This window comes from Hippopotamus amphibius, chromosome 11, assembly GCF_030028045.1.
Source record: "Hippopotamus amphibius kiboko isolate mHipAmp2 chromosome 11, mHipAmp2.hap2, whole genome shotgun sequence".
In the NCBI taxonomy this organism is placed as follows: Eukaryota; Metazoa; Chordata; class Mammalia; order Artiodactyla; family Hippopotamidae; genus Hippopotamus; species Hippopotamus amphibius.
The window spans coordinates 23,881,808-23,897,080 of NC_080196.1; the positions used below are offsets into that span (position 1 = coordinate 23,881,808).

General features: G+C 42.7%; 1 protein-coding gene across 1 annotated transcript in view; it reads right to left on the bottom strand.

Annotated features, from left to right (window-relative positions):
- Positions 1–282: 282 nt before the first annotated feature.
- The window catches only part of LOC130832032 (HLA class I histocompatibility antigen, alpha chain G-like), a 32,372-nt gene continuing 17,381 nt past the window's right edge, over positions 283–15,273 (bottom strand). The window contains exons 2-6 of the mRNA XM_057700572.1: positions 10,306–10,481; positions 5,054–5,350; positions 2,894–3,169; positions 2,005–2,280; positions 283–1,887 (exon numbers count right to left, since the gene is read on the bottom strand). Coding sequence (XP_057556555.1) covers positions 1,709–1,887; positions 2,005–2,280; positions 2,894–3,169; positions 5,054–5,350; positions 10,306–10,366 — 1,089 coding nt within the window. The 5' untranslated portion in view covers positions 10,367–10,481 and the 3' untranslated portion in view covers positions 283–1,708. The remainder of the gene's footprint in view (positions 1,888–2,004; positions 2,281–2,893; positions 3,170–5,053; positions 5,351–10,305; positions 10,482–15,273) is intronic.

Consider the following 15,273-nt stretch of genomic DNA (forward strand, 5'->3'; position numbering starts at 1 on the left):
CTCCCAACCTTATCCCTAAGTACATAAACCCAGTGTTAGCCTAAAGAAGGAAACTATATACAATATTCTCAACTATTTACAGAATTTTTAACAATCGACCTTCATTTGCTTTTTACAAGACCTTCACTTGCTTTTTACTCCACCTGCCCTTAGGAGCTGCCGTAACAGGCATACATCTGGTCGATATTAATCTGAACTTTATTTCCCATATTTTACCCCGAACACAAACTACCCAAGAGATTTACTTACTGGCAGGATTTTCTCAGAGGCCTCTTACTCTCCTCTGGGGGGCTTCACGGCACTTCCCAATTTTTTACTTTTATCAATTTCACTTTCCGTGAACCTTCGTCACTCAAGCCTTTCGAGCCCCACGTTGGGCGCCACTTGCCGAGACCAGCTCGGCGACTCGAGGTGAGTGACAGGTGCCGCAAGCTTGAAGAAGACACAGACACAGACTGAAGAGAAAAGTGGGACCGGGGGGCTCAAGACCTCTCGGATCAAGAGCCCTGCTGACTCATCCCAGGTTGCTTTTATTGAGTTCGTGGGCTAACATTCTCAGGTTACACTCATAAACAATCAAAGGCCTCACATGACTGGGGCAATGATCCTTGTTTGCCTCCTGGGTCCGAGCTGAGCAGGTGTGGATTTGAGCTGGGTGTGGAGAGCAAAACAGCCCTGGGGGCAGGAGACCTCTCTCAGATATTGGGGGTCTGTGCCCCACCCGTGTTGGCCCCTCTGCGACTGTGCCTGTCTTAGGTTGTTCCTCCCTTGAGGAATCTTACCCGTCTTTGGCTAACCAGCCATCCTTCAGGGCCAAACAGGGTGATATTAGTCTCCACGCCCCGCACCCTCAGCTCCTCCACTGCTCAAGCAGGACATTCTGAATCCCATCGCTCGGCCCACATACTTCAACATTTTCAAGGTTTCAAAAAGGTTCCCGAATGTCTTCCCACATGGGATCTTCCCAGACCAGAGCTCAAACCCATGTTCCCTGCATTGGCAGGCAGATTCTTAACCACTGTGCCACCAGGGAAGTCCCCACATTAATTCTTCTTTATGTTTGGTAGAATTCACCAGTGAAACCATCTGGTCCTGGGCTTTTCTGTGTTGGGTTGTTGGGGTTTTTTTTTTTAATGGAAGTATAGTTGATTTATAATATTGTATTAATTTTAAGTGTACAGCAAAGTGATTTAGTTATATATATATTTTCATATTATTTTCCATTATAGGTTAATACTTGTATTAACTATTGACTATAGTTCCCTGTGCTATACAGTAAATCCTTGTTGCTTGTCTATTTTATGTATAGCAGTTTCTGTTAATCTCATACCCCTAATTCCCCCTACCTTCCCCTTTAGTAACCATAAGTTTGTTTTCTATACCTGTGAGTCTGTTTCTGTATTGCTATATGCATGCATTTGTATTATTTTTGTGATTCCATGTACAAGTGATATCATACAGAATTTGTCTTTCTCTGTCTGACTTATTTCACTCAGTAGGTCCATCCACAATGCTGCAAATGGCAGGATTTCATTCTTTTTCATGACTGAGTAATATTCCATTTTATATATGTATCTATACCACTTCTTCTTTATCCATTCATCTGTTGATGGGCACTTGGGTTGCTCCTTATCTTGGCTATCTCCAGACTTGGTAAGCACACAGGTGTGGATGGTACTTCCCAGTAACGTGGCAGGCAAACTTCTACCTAGGACTTGAAACCCCCAGCAGGATGAGAAAACTTTGATCCCTCACTTCCTTCCCTATGTAATTGGTTCTTCCTGCACATCAAACACACGACAGCTCCGGCTACCACAGCTCCAATGACAAGAAAGAAAACCATACCAGCAATGTTGCCCTTGATGGAGATGGGAAGGAAAGTTGGCTCTGGGAAGGAAAGAGAAGGGAAGGGACAGATCGCAGGCATTAGTCGTGACCTTGATGAAGTTCTCCAGAAGGGCTTCTGCTTCCCTGAGCAGCCCCACCCTCCATCCCTCTCCTTACCCCATCTCAGCCTGACGGGCTCAGACAGCCCCTCGTGCTGCACATGGCAGGTGTATCTCTGCTCCTCTCCAGAAGGCACCACCACAGCCACCCACTTCTGGAAGGTTCCGTCCCCCGCAGGTCTGGTCTCCACAAGCTCCGTATCATGGGTCTGATCCTCCCCATCACGCTGCCAGGTCAGGGTGATCTCCGCAGGGTAGAAACTGAGGGCCCAGCACCTCAGGGTGACCTCCCCATTAGGGCTGGTGTGGTGGGCCACGTGTGTTTTGGGAGGCTCTGTGGTAGACAAAGCACAGGGCCCAGGCAAGGGCTTGCTGAATAGCATTGACTCCAAAGACCAAGACACCACAACTCCTGATGGTTCGGCTGCCAACCCGGGAGCAGACAGGGAGCTTCCTCTATCTGAGGGCAGAGGGACCCATATTAAGCCAAGCCGAGTTCAAGACAAGGGTGTGGGAACTCAATCTAACATTCTCCTCCAGGATAAGAGCCTCTTCAAAGACTCTCCACTCTTTTATCAAGCCTGTGGTCAATGTTTCTAGATACAGAGGTGTATCTAGTGGGAAAGTGCCAAAAAGGCGAAAAACCTCCAAGATTCTATGAAGTAGCTCTGTGCCCTCCTGAGAGTCATTTCCTGGGCCTAATAAGAATGGGTGGGTCAGATGGCACTGCCCAGGAGACTCAAGATAAGAAGCGCCCCAATCCACACCTCTGGCTTGCAGGGAAGTCACCATCAGCACATTGGCCCCAGCCACCCCACAGTAAATATCTTATCCCCCCGTGCTGGGTCAGTTCTGGAAGAGACCCCCTCACCCCCACTCTGGAGAGAGAATGGCCCAAGCTGGGGATGGGGCAAGGGCTGAGTGGATGGGCTGTGGGAGGTCATTACCAGTGCGGTTGAAGCTCTCGCCTCCAAATTTCAAGTATCTCCGCAGCCACAGGATGCACTCTTTCTCCAGGTAGTTCTTGTCTCTCTCTATGAAGTTCCCACTGGCCTCCCACTTTCGTTTGGTGTATTGAGCAATGAATGTGGCTGCTGTGTATTGCAGAGGGTCCATATGCAAGCTCAGGTAGTCCTCACCATCATAGCCGTACTGCCAGTGCCCCGTGGTCCTGCCGTCTTGCCACAGCTCACAGCCGTAGGTGAACTGGAGGGTGTGGGGACCTGCCCAGCCCCAGGGACCAAGCAGCATCAGTTAGGCAGAGTCTTGCCCCCAAGGCCTCCCCATCCATGGTTCCAGCTCCCCCACACCTTCCCATCTTATCTCTTATCTTCTCCTGAGAGGACATTCACATTCTATAGAAAAACTAGCTTCTGATATTAATCTCTTTTACTTGCTGTCAGCTCTGCTGTGGCGTGTGGTCTATGGTTGGTTCCAGGAGGTACTGAAAAAGCCTTGGATGGGGAGTTACAGATTTGGACTTTGCCATAAACTGTGTAATTTGGGCCAGTTATTCATTCTGCATTTTTCTTGTGTAAATGGAGGATTAGATTATGATCTTACAGGTCTCTTTTGTGCTAAGAGTCTCAGATTCTAAGCACAAGTTCCTGAAAACAGAATCACACTACACAACATTAGCACAGGAGGGCACAAAGTACTGAGTACAGTTTCCCCTGAATGCTGTGGACTGAACTTTATCCCTCCAATATTCATATGTTGAAGCCCTAACCCTCGATGTAACTGTATTTGGAGATTCTAGGAGGTAATTAAGTTTAAATGAGGTCATGAGAGTGGCGCCCTAATCCCACAGGGATTGGGGGATAGGGAGATCTCTCACTCACTCCACGTGCACACACCAAGGAAAGCAAGGATGTGGCCGACTGCAAGCCAGGAAGGGAGCCCTCGCCGGGGAATGAACCCTGCTGAACCTTGATACTGGACTTTCCAGCCTCTAGAACTGTCAGAAAATAAATTTCTGTTGCTTATATCATGCAGTCTGTGGTATTTTGTTATGGCAGCCCGAGCAGGCTAATACACGAGGTGCTAGAGAATGCAAATAACATCAATAAGCCCGAGCTACTCAAAAATTCCTCGAATGAATTTCAAAGTCAAATATAAAGAAATTTGAGATCACTGCAGCCTGGATTTACCACACTCTCCTCTGGGTTCCCACAGTCTCCCAGCTCAAACTCCTAGTCCAACATTTACATGCTCTGACTTTATTGTGTCTCATCACTCCCTTATGCTGTTAGCCCTTCGAAGGCAGGGACGATGTCAGTGCCTGTAAAGCAACCATCTGATAAACCTTTGTTGAATTCATGCTCCTAGAAGGATCAACTGGTAAAAGCTGAACAGCCTCAGTATTCAGCTTGAATTGTACTTTTCACTGGTTTATGCCTTGATTTGCCTTCAAGGCCCTTTACAAATATGTTTCAATAGCACTGAACTGTCAAGAGCCATTAGCTAGAAATGATTAAATTTCAATTTATCCCCTGAATTCACTATGCCGAATCCCACCCCACACCTTGCTGCAGCCTAATTTCCTACTGCTTAGAACATCTTTTATTTTCTTCATAGACCTAAATAGTACACATCCATCAGGTTTTATACAAAATTCTGTCTCGTTCGCGAAACTTTGACCACTGGGGTGTCTCACCTATGAACCTCAGTAAACTATTTCTCTGCTTCCCATTTGGCATTTAAGGAGGTTCCTGTCTTTGACACCTCTGGTATGTAACAAAGGATCAATAAAGTTTTCACGGAAGTGAGAGTACCTTCCCATATTAATTGTAAGCTCTTTGAGACAAACACCATGTTATAATTTTCTGGACCCACACCTCCAGCACCCAAAAGAGACATACCAAGCATATATCCATGACCCAATAAAACTGCTTAATTAATCTATTTATTAATTATTAAGTCATGTCAAACAGACCCTACACCATTGTCACCAGACTAGCCCAGCCTTCATCCTCAAGTGTTAACTTGCACACGTTTTCCTGCCACACCTGACCCTATGGGAACACTTGTCAAGAGGGCCTTTCTCTCCTGGGGATTGGGGTGAAGTGACAAGCACCGCTTCCCTCTGCTTTCTCTCGGGCACCTACCTGTTTGCTTTTCTGCCAGTGCTTTGTTCAGACCATCCCCCACGGTTTGGTTGTAATATTGCTGCACGTTTCTCAGATTTAAGCGGAAAATCTTCATCCGACTTGTGAAGATCTTCGTCTCATCCTCAAAGTAACTTGGCTCCTCCATCAACCACTGAACGGAAGACTTTGCCTTCATCTCCTCACTGTCATAGCGAATGAAGGGCTGGTTGTCCACGAAGCCAAAAGCAGTAAATGAAGGGACTCCTGGAGCTGGCTCAGACACAGCTGAGTAGAAATACTGCAGAGAGTGTGATCCTGAGGTAAGAACGACAGACAGTGGGTCAGACCAAGCTCCAGAATTTACTTAGTGAGGATCTAGGGAATGAGTGTGTGTGCGTGTGTGTCTAATAGGAGATACACGACAAACAACAGAAAACAATGAAAAGACAATTACAACCCTCAGCATAAGCGAATTCAATTCCCATACAGAGTATGCATTGAGAGAATTTGAAGAATACACACACACACACATGAATATGTACGTATACACATACAAACATATCTGAGGGTGAGTCAAAAATTATCCGCACTCCGATCATATTAAAACTTCTGTTGGCCGCATTGTCTTATCATCACTTTCTGTTCAAGGCTACTGTCTCCCCAGTCACTGCTGTGCAGGTGTGAACGTATTACATCAGTTCATTTGTAACTGCAGTGTGAGTAAAAATGCATGCCCCACTTGTGATTTGCACAAAAGAGCAACGTGCAGTGATGCGTTTTTTTGTCATCTGAGAGTGTACCTGGTGACATTATTTATTGAGTACTTTGTGTGAAGTATGGAGAAAGTGTTTGTCGCGAAGAAGTGTGTATGAATGGATAGAGAAGTTCAAGGAAGGTCACACAAGTGTTAGCCATCAAGAAGGAGTTGGATGCCCATCCATGTTCATGGCTGATGACAACATTGAGTGTACATGTGAAATGATTCTGTCGAATAGACAAGTGACAGTGGATTATGTGGCAAATCATTTGCAAATCAGCCATGGTGCTGCCTATGAAATAATGCATGAAAAAAGATTTAGGTTTCAAAAAGTGTGCTGAAGCCTAAACTTCGGATTAAACGCATAAGACTGCTATCCAGGCCGTTGTGATCTTGCAGGAAAATGCACGTCTGCAGACTTCTGCCCACACTGTCGACACTCTGCAAAAACTTTGTTTTTGAGGTGTTAAAGCATCCTTCCTATAGTCCTGATCTTGCTCCATCAGACTTTCACCTGTTTGGTCCCCTGAAAGCAGCTCTACAAGGATGAAGATTCATTTCTGATGAAGAAGTGAAGACAGTGGTGCATTCGTGGCCCACAGCTCAGCCTAAAACATTTTTTAATGAGGGAATATGAAAGCTTGTTGACAGATAGACAAAGTGTATTAAAAAGAAAGGACATGATGTTGAAAAATGATGTATTTGTCTTTTCTAAAAGTTAATTGGAATAAATTCTACAGCCAGAGTGTGGATAATTTACATATATACAGAGTAAGAGATTGATTTAGTTTAAGGAATAAGCTCACACAGTTCTGGAGGGCTGGCAAGTCCAAATCTGCAGGGCAGATCTGCATGCTGGATACCTAAGGAATACTCAATGTTGTGGCTTGTGTCCAAAGGCAGTCTGGAAGCAGAATTCCCTCTTCCTCAGGAGACCTCAGTCTTCCCCTTAAGGCTTTCAACTGATTAGATAAGGCCTACCCACATTATCACCTAAGGGAATCTACTTTCTTCAAAGTCTACTGATTTTTTTTTCTTTTGGCCATGCCATGCAGCTTGCAGGATCCTAGTTCCCCAACAAGGAATCAAACCTGGGGTCCTGGCAATGAGCGCGCCAAATCCTAACCACTGGACCACCAGGGAATTCCCAAAGTCTACTGATTTAATTAAACGTTAATCTCAACTAAAAAATAACTTCATAGCAAAATCTAGACTAGTGTTAGACCAAATATCTAGGTGCCATGGCCTAGCCAATTTGACACATGAGATTAACCATCACAAGCACTTAGCACAAATACATAATTATATAGTACATATACAACTATATATATAAATATATATATGTATATTATATATATATATATATACACACACCATATGTATATGAGAGAGAAATAAGTGAACAATCTGTATACCTTACAAAGGTAGTAGGAACATAAATCCATGTGTAGCAGATATATAATATAGAAAGTACAAATGCCCCATAATAATACCCAAGAGAGAACCACTATTAACTATTTGTTCTATATTTCCCCCCTTTTCCCCCTATTCATACATTAGTAAAGATGAATGGAAGTTTGAAATAAATGTTTCTTCCAATTCAGATTGTTCTACAACTTTTATTACTTTTTTTTACAACTTTTATTTTTAATTTATCATGTGCACATTTCCATGTCCATATATATAGACTGTATTTTTTTTTCTAATGACAAGCATGGTATTCCATTGTATGTACATGGCTTATTTTATTTAACTTTTCCAGTACTGTTTTTCCCAATTATTCACTAATAAACATAATGCCTCAAAAGTATTCTTGCATTTATTTCTTTGTATACTAGAGAAAGTGTTTCTATGAATTCTTAATTTAAATGGAAATGTTGAATCAAGTTTATAAATAGTTTGAATATTAATAGATAGTACCAAAGTGCTCCACAAAAAGGTCATCAATTTATACCCACATCAACAGGAGAAATTGGAATATATAGTTTTTCATTTGTTTGTTTAGGCTTCACTCAATAGATTACTTAAGTAAATTTCACTCAATAGATTATTTAAAAAGTCAACAAAAACTTGGGAGGGCCTTTCCTTTAGAATTAAAGTGTGGTTTTTTTTTTTAATTGAAGTGCAGTTGCTTTACAATGTTGTGCTAGCTTCAGGTATACAGCATAGTGATTCAGTATTTTGGCAGATTATATAATAGGTTATTATAAGATAATAGGTATAATTTTGGGGGCTGTACAATAAATCCTTGTTGCTTATCTGCTTTATATGTAGTAGTTTGTATCTGTTAATCCAGTACCCCTAATTTGTCCCTCCCCTCTGCCCTCTCCTCTTTGGTAATCACAAATTTGATTTCTATGTCTGTGAGTCTGTTTCTGTTTTGTACATACATTCATTTGTATTAATTTTTAGATTCCATGTATAAGTGATGTCATAGAGTATTTTTTTTGTCTGACATTTCACTAAGCATAATATTTTCTAGGTCTATCTACATTGCTGCAAATGGCAGTTAAAATATATATTTTTAAATCTATTTCTGTTATAATTAGAGAAGTTGAACATAATTTCACATTTATTGGCCAATTAAATTTATTCTTCTGTAAATTACTTATTCATATCATTTTTATTCTTTTAACAGTACTGTTTTTCTTTTTTAAGAAGAACCTCTCCACTTCTACCCCTTGGCATGGGCTCCTTCTTTGATGAACAAGTCCCTCTCACTGTGAACTGACTCTGACCCCACTCAGATCTAGACTCCATAGAGAAGCATCTGTTGAGTCAAGTTAAGAAGTCCTTCCTGAGGACTCAGACAATGGATATGCAAGCCAGCAGTTCCTCTGCCTGTTCTCTGCCCATCCCTACTGTGGTCCTGCACCTGAGCAGGGGCTATACAGGGAGCAAGGCTGGTTGCTAGATGTTCAGAGACAGCGAATTCCAGGGAATGACTGTGGAGAGGAAAAAAAAAAAGAGCAAAAGAAAGATGAAAGACACTAAATACAAGCTCCCCTTTATTCTTTCTAAGGCTCAGTCCAGCAGCCATAGCCTGGATGACTTGGTCCATTCAGGCAGGCAGGAAATGTACAAATATGTGAATGTTCACACCATACTCCCATTAAACACCCTCACCAAACCAGTTAGGTTTGCACAGAAATAAATTCTGTTTCCTAAAAATTATCATTGTGTTGGAGCATTTCCTCTGTGGTCTGCTATTATTTCTTTGTTTTATTTTAATTCTTTTAATAACTGTATAAAATAGACATTTAAATTCCATGTTAGAGGTGAGAAACTGAAGCTTAGTAGCAAAGCTTTAATTAAAACCCATCTCTCTTTCTCTCTTGCTCATAAATAGGTGAGACAAAAAAAAAAAAGTGTGAAACCAACATCACATTCATGCTGCCAGATATAAATGTCAAGAATTTGTTTCACTTTCCATAGAGTTTTGCTCGTCCAGAAACATTTTACTCAGCAATTAAGTCACGAGCCTGGCTATCCATCTGGTCTTCTTGGTGCACCTCTAGACTCTGGAGAGTTCAACACCTGAGGCTGGAGAGGATGGTTTCTCATTAGTTTGCATAAAGGAAAATACAAAAATCATAGCTTGGGGTGGGGAGAGCTTTACATAGTTCGGGATGCGGTTTTCCTGGATCAGTCACATTTGAGTACATCAATGAAGCACTTCTTCCATCTGAATAAAAGATGAATGCGTGTGTTATCTGTTTCAGCTCTGTCATTAACCAAGCTTCTGATAAATAAAAACGTTATTTAAAATATTTTATTTTATCCCATTTTTTTAATTTCTGTTTTTGTAAATTTTTATAATGTGCATAATGTATTGGTACAATGGAACATCTACATACTTCATAAACAAATAAACACACACTTTAAATTGTAAAGAAAGATGATTTATAATCTTGGACACCATCCACCCCAAACTCTTGCTTCTGGCTGTGGCTTTGCCCTTCAAAATATTCAACAAGCCTCTCTTTTATAAGTAGCTTTGAAAAACTAGAAACATCCCGGGACTTCCCTGGTGGCACAGTGGTTTAGAATCCACCTGCTAATGCGGCGGACCTGGGTTCCACCCCTGGTCCGGGAAGATCCCACATGCTGCGAGCAACCAAACCCGTGCAGCACAACTGAGCCTGCCCTCTAGAGCCTGCAAGCCACAACTAGAGAAAGCGAGGCTCAGAGCAACAAAGAAGGCAGCAAGGAAGACCCAACGCAGCCAGAAAAAAAAAAAGAGAGAGAGAAACAAGCAAAAAAAAAACAAACCCCAAAAACAAAAAAAACCCACTGGCTTCCTGCCTCCTTCAGAGATCTGCCAGCCTCCTTCTTGTCCGCAGTAGATGCCATTCTTTGACAGACCGCACACCTGTGCCCGCCTGCACCAAGATTTTTTGGAAAGTCACCCTTGAGCTCCCTATGCTCTTTAGTCCCACTCTGGAGTCTTCCTCTGCCAGTTTCTGTTTCCGCTGCAACTGTTCCCAGCGCGGCACCCCCAGTCCCTACTCACGGGCTCGGGTCTCCGGCAGGAAGGTCAGGATGGAGTGAAAGAAGACAGGGGTCCACAGCATCGCCTCAGCTGCTACGATTGGCCCCAACACCCCCGGGCACAACCGGGACGGGGCACAGAGCACACAGCGCCAGGACCGCCAGCTTCACTTCTCTTCTTACCCGAAAGGGCGGGACCTTAGAAAAACAGAAACTGCTAAACAGCGAACAGGAAAGGGTGGGGAGGGAAACTAGAGCACCAGGCAGAGGGAGATAAAGACTCGGAAAACGAAGTCCCGCCAGAGCAGGTTTCAGAGAAAATTAAGTCTCGGTGACCACAAAAGACGCTCCCGGTCCCCCATAGCCGACGCCACACCAAGTCAACCAGTAGCCCAGGGCTGTTCCAGACGGAGCCGCCCCGCTACTGGACTTCAGATCCTAGGCACGTCTCTCAGACTTGTTTTCTTCCTCACCCAAATGCAAATAATGTTAATCTATACATGGAAAACCACAGAGAAGTTAAAAGAGTGATGAGCAACTTGGAAAAATATAGCACGGGGTTCCATCTCTGGTCACGGGAAGTTCCGCAGGCCGCCGGGTTTTGACAAAAATAAGTAATTTTTTTTGTTTTAATGTAAATTTATTTTAATTATCTTCAATTTAAATATTTTTTAAAAACTGAATTGGCAGTCATGTCAAAAAAAACCGATCATTAGGGAATTCCCTGATGGTCCAGTGGTTGGACTCCCTGCTTTCACTGCCTAGGACCCTGATAGATCCCTGGTTGGGGAAGTAAGATCCCACAAGCCACACGGCCAAAGAGGGGGAAAAATTACATATTTAGGGGGGAAATCGGCAATAAATACACAAAAATAATGTTCTGATTTGGAGTGTTTTTTCCCTCCAATTTCAGGTTTTATGGAATGCACTGTCTTTGACTTATCCAATTAATCAGTCACACTGGCAATCATTTCGCAGTATACACATATATCAAACCATTATGTCCTACACCTTAAACTAATATAATGTTATATGTCAATTTTATCTGAAAAACTGGGGATAAAAATAAAATGTCCAATTAAAATAAGTTCAGCAGGAGCATTGTTTGTGTAAGACAGAAACTGTTATGAGGAACCTGGGAGAGGCAGTTAGCCCGCCTACTCTAGGCGAAGTGAGACAACCGTTGGGTCACAGACTTGCCTCCGAGGGTGGGGGAAGCTCTTCTCCCTGTTTCGGAGTTCAAGGGGACCAGCTTCAGACCCCCACAGTGCTGGAGGTGAGGGAGGGTGGTAGAGCTTGGGACGAGGATGTGGACCCAAGAGAAAGATTAAAAAACAAAAACAAAGGACATCCCCTTTCCGTCTCCACCCGGCTTCTCTTTTGCTCACATCTGGATGGTTGACAGCATACCCTGACAGGAGCCAATAGGGACCAGAAGTCAGGACTTCTCCCACCTTTAGTTTCTCTAATTACAGCAGCAGTAGGAGGAGAGTCCCCATCACTCCAATTCTTATTATCAAGTGCAAGGTCATTCACGGGGACCCAGTAGGACACAACTTGCAACTTGTAGCTAAAGCCAGGGGAGCAGAAGGAACAAAGATGTGGGCTAGTCCTCAGCAGAAAGCAAAGGGTTTAGCAACCAATAGCTCCTGTGAGAGCATACTATCTTGATAGCTTCAGCTTTGTAGTAAATTCTGAAAACAGGAAATATGAGCCTTCTGATTTTGTTCTTCAAGATTGTTTTGGCTTTTCTGTTTCTCTTTCATTTCCACATGAACGTTAGAATTAGCTTGTCAAATTCTGCAAAGAAGTTAACTGGAATTTTACAGGGATTGCATTAAAGCTGTAGCTCAATTTGGAGAATGTTGCCATCTCAACAATATTAAGTCAGGACTTCCCTAGTGGTCCAGTGGTCAAGACTCTGTGCTTCCACAGCAGGGGGCATGGGTTCGATCCCTGGTCGGGGAATTAAGATCCCACATGCCGCACCACCAAGAAAAAAAACAATATTGTCTTCTGATCCTTGAACATGATAAATCTCTCCATTTATTTCTTTCAGCAATATTTTTTTCATTTCAGAGTATAAATTATACACTTGTTATATTTATTCCTAAATATTTTATTCTTTTTGATGCTATCTTTCATGGAACTGTGTTCTTAAGTTTATTTTGAATTTCTCATTGCTACTGTAGAGAAATACATTTGGGGGGACTTCCCTGGTGGTCCAGTGGTAAAGAATCTGCCTTCCAATGCAGAGGACACAGGGTCGATCCCTGGTCAGGGAACTAAGATCCCACATGCCGCAGGGCAACTAAGCCAGTGCACCGCAACTACTGGACCTGTGCACCACAACTAGAGAGAGAGAACCCACACACCACAACTAGAGAGAAGCCCACATGCGCAACTAAGACCTGATGCAGCCAAAAACAAAAAAAAAGAAACAAAATAAAATGTCAAAATTTTTTAAAATAGAAATGCAACTGATTCTTGTATATTAATCTTTGTATTTGTTGTCTGTTGCTCTGTAACAATATTATCACCAACTTGGCAGCTTAACACAACAGCATCTTATCTCACAACTTATCTCACAGTTTCTGTGGGCCAGGAGTGGAGTATGATATAGCTATGTCCACTCAATGTTGGACTATCCCATCCAACATGCTGTCAACAGGGCTGGGGTCTTATCTCAAACTTTTACTGGGGAAAGACTGATTTCCAGCTTATGTGGATGATGGCAGAATTCAGTCTCTTGTGGTTTGGGGGCTCAAGGTTTCAGTTACTTGCTGGCTATCAGCTGGAGGCTGCCCTTGGCTCCTAGAGGCTGGCCTCAGGTCCTTGCCACATGAACCTCCCAACATGACCACTTGCCTCATCAAAGCCAATAAGGGAGGAAGTGTCTTTGCAAATTTGTAGTCACAGTCCTATGTAACAAGGTGTGACAAGTGACATCCCATCATACGTGCTGTATTCTATTGATCAGAAACAAGTCATAGGTCCTGCCCAAACTCAAGGAAGATAATGCAAGCGTGCAAATGCCAGGATGTGGTGTTCATGGGGGCCATCTTAGAGTCTGTCCACCAGCCTGTCATCTAACCCCTTATTATAATTCGTCTGTCCCATATGCATAATAAATTCACCCCATCTATGATCACCAAAGTTCTCATCCCATTACCTTATCAGCTAAACATCTAGAGCCTCTTCATATAAATAAATCAGGTCCAGGTGTGGATAAAGTTCCATGAATATACGAGGGTGAGTAGAAGATTGTCTGCACTCCGGTTACATTAAAACTTCTGTTGGCCACACTGTCTTGTCAGCGCTTTCCGTTCAAGGCTACTGTCTCCCCAGGTACTGCTGTGCAGGTGTGAACGTTACATCACTTCATCTGTAACTGCGATGTGAGCAAAAATGGATGTTCCACTTGTGATTTGTATAAAAGAAGAGCAGCGTGCAGCGATTCAGTTTTTTTGTGGTCTGAGGGTGTACGTGGTGCCATTATTTATCAAATACTTTGTGCACAGTATGGAGAAAGTGTTTCATCTAGGTCACCTATAGTCCTGATCTTGTTCCGCTGGACTTTCACCTGTTTGGTCCCCTGAAAGCAGCCCTACGAGGACAAAGATTCACTTCTGATGAAGAAGTGAAGACAGCGGTGCATTCGTGGCTCAGTCTGAAACATTTTTTAATGAGGGAATATGAAAGCTTGTTGACAGATGGACAAAGTGTACTGAAAAGCAAGGACATGATGTCAAAAAATGTATTTGTCTTTTCTAAAAGTTAATTGGAATAAATTCTACAGCTAGAGTGTGGATAATTTTTGACTCACCCTCATAGTTCCTTTCAATCTGTAAAAACAAATTATCTGCCTCACACACCTCAACATAAAATGGTAGGACAGGCATAAGATAACAACTGTAAACATTCCCATTCGATATGGGGGAGAGGGGGGATAATGGAGATACTATTGCACAGCAATTCTGGTATCCAGCTGGGCTAATGTTGGATGGGTTGGTCCTAAGTTTCAAGACCTGGGAATACTTCTCAGGGCTTTTGGCTCTGCCCTGTGGATGCTTGATTCCACCCTGAGTCATCCTTCCTTTTTCATGAAAGGCAGCACTTGTACCTGAGTCATTTTCTCAGCTTGCTTCCTACCAATAGAATTTAGGGGGTCTGACAGCATCCTTTCCTTCCCATTCTGCATTCTCCTCATCCTTTTCAGTACGAACTGCCAGTGATTTTACTGACTAACCTTCTTAGAAAACATTGTGGGCCATCCATGGATTTCACTGGTGTTCACAATTAGACAAAAGCCACAACCATGGATCTTTTCTACCATGGGCTTCTGCTGAGATGGCTGAGGGACCAGATCTTCAGGCTTCCTAGAAGTCCTATGGTTTAACTGAGAGGTTTCATGAGGCATATGCTTAGTATTTTTTAAAGGGCCTGTTGTGTGACTGAACTTACTTGATGCTTAGATCTTTCTGTGGTTTTAACTAAAACTGTATAGTCACACCCTTAGCTTTTTCTCTATGCCATGCTTTCCTGATAGTGCTCGAAATTCATTTCCTAATTTTAATGCTTTTTGTCATCAGGAAAGACTGAGAATTTTCAAATAATCAAAACCTGGTTCCTTTTCTCTTTAGCTCTTCTTCCCTCAGTTTGAAAACAAGCAGCACCTGCAACATTTTGCTCGGAAATTTCCTTAGCTATATAACCAGTTTCAATGCTTAAAAATTCTGCTTCCCACATGACCACAGGAGATAATTTAGCTAAGCTTTCCATTACCACTTAACAAAGATCTCCCCTTCTTCTAGTTTCCAAATTTAGCTAAGCTTTCCATTATCACTTAACAAAGATTTCCCCTTCTAGTTTCCAATAAGATGTTCCTCATTTCCTTCTGAGCCCTCAGTTATTAAAGTCCAGGTTTGTAATAAGTCTGTTCACAGACATGTAAGGCTCTCTCCAACATGCTGTTAGCTTGCTTTCTTTT